This window comes from Gavialis gangeticus, unplaced genomic scaffold (genome assembly GCF_001723915.1).
Source record: "Gavialis gangeticus isolate Ggan-Ray unplaced genomic scaffold, GavGan_comp1, whole genome shotgun sequence".
Lineage (NCBI taxonomy): Eukaryota > Metazoa > Chordata > Crocodylia > Gavialidae > Gavialis > Gavialis gangeticus.
In genome coordinates, this window is record NW_017728983.1 from 1,053,531 (window position 1) to 1,055,191 (window position 1,661).

General features: G+C 52.1%; 1 protein-coding gene across 1 annotated transcript in view; it reads right to left on the reverse strand.

The window, feature by feature from the left end:
• DNAJB11 (DnaJ heat shock protein family (Hsp40) member B11) overlaps nucleotides 1–1,661 on the reverse strand; it is a 31,664-nt gene that overhangs the window by 10,387 nt on the left and 19,616 nt on the right. Inside the window, exon 6 of the mRNA XM_019512798.1 lies at nucleotides 1,209–1,291. Coding sequence (XP_019368343.1) covers nucleotides 1,209–1,291 — 83 coding nt within the window. The remainder of the gene's footprint in view (nucleotides 1–1,208; nucleotides 1,292–1,661) is intronic.

A 1,661-nucleotide genomic window follows, 5' to 3' on the forward strand; every position in this document is an offset into this window, starting at 1 on the left:
GCTCTGCTAGGAGGCCCTGGAACCCCTCCCCACCCCTGCTTCTAAGGTAAACAGAGGCTTTTTTTTAGCCATTTTTTTTCTGTTCTTTTTCTGGTTTTTTTTTAAAGTGATGGTGCCTGGGGTTGTGGGGGTCACCTTGGGACCTGGGGGTGCAATTTGGGGGGTGAGGCTGGGTGGGGAAGCCACTTGGGTGTCTGGGGCAGTGGGTGGTGGTGGAGAAAGCAGTGTCCAGAAGCAGGATGGGCAGGCGTGGCCAGGATTATGGGGCAGGGACAGCATGGAGCTGGGGCCCAGGGCAGAGCTACAATCCATTCCTTGCACGCCCCATGCAATGGGCACTAGTTCTGTGGGCAGGGATATACAGGGAGTGGATTGTGGCTCTGCCCTGGGCCTGGGTCCCCTACTGTTGCCGCCTCGCAATCCCGATCTTGTCTGCCTATTCCACTCCTGGATGCTGCCCCATGCCCACCCACAGCCTCATCCCATCCATCTGGCCAAGCGTGCCCCGACCGTGGGAGTCCCGGGTCAGTCTCCATGGAGACCTGCCCACTGACCTGCTCTATATTCACGGCCCCCAGTGGTGGGTGCAAGGCAGACAAGCCAGGATGCTTGGGTAGCAGGACTGGGTTTGATGGCGGTGGTAGATACTGTCAGCCAGGCAGAGCAAGCCGCTGACATGGGGGTTGCCAGGAAGTAAGTCTGGCCACTGCGCTGCTGCTGTCCTGTCACACACCTGAACAGAATCCCTCGGTGGGTAGGATCCAGCCTCCAGGCCATTTTTGACCACCCCTGCTTTGGACTGCCAAACCATGCACAGGACATACCAACCCCTTAAAAACAATATGCTGTAAAACAGGGGTTGGCAGGTTTTCCAGCAGGGGGCTGCTCCAACTGCACCTAGCTGTAAGCATGCACTACTTCTCACCCAGCCTGCACCGCTGCTGTTAGAGTTGGAGCCACTGCAATGCAGCTGCTACTTTCTATCTACTGCTTGTGTGAAGCCCCTGCTGCTGAGATGCTGCAGAAGCCCCTTGGATCTGGGCTGGATCAAAACAGCTCTGCAGGCCAGATCTGTCAATGGGTTGTTGACTCCTGTTCGAAACAATCCTCCACAGTATGCCCAAGGATCCTTACTGCTAGACATGATCCCAGTGTAGCCAGGGAAATAGCACAAGTAGAAAAAAGCACAGCAGCAGCTACTATTGTACCTTCTCCAATGAAGGGATACTCCATGCCATCCCTCACACCTGGCTCTATCTCCACCTCCAATGTTCGTTCTTCGTTCACAAGCCTGGAAATCAAGTGGGAGATGAGAGGAACAGAAGGCAGAAGAGTGCTCACATTGGTGATTCTTATTCATTTTAATCAGACTATTAAGGACTGTCCCACAGTTAACCACAGCTTCTCTCAAACCGCTCACATCATGACTGCACTCCAGTTTGCTTAGTGTTCAAAGAGGCATTGCCTTTTTCTTACTTTTATGACTAACCATTATAAAGCTGCAAAGTGTAAGCTACTGAAACTACCTCAGGATCCAGAGATGCCACAAATGAAAAATAACCTATTTGAACTGAGGATTAGTCCAGGGAGAATGAGGCTGGAAAGCTAAGGTTAAAAATATATATATACATTTTCTACCCAAGAGAGAAACAGAGGGGAAA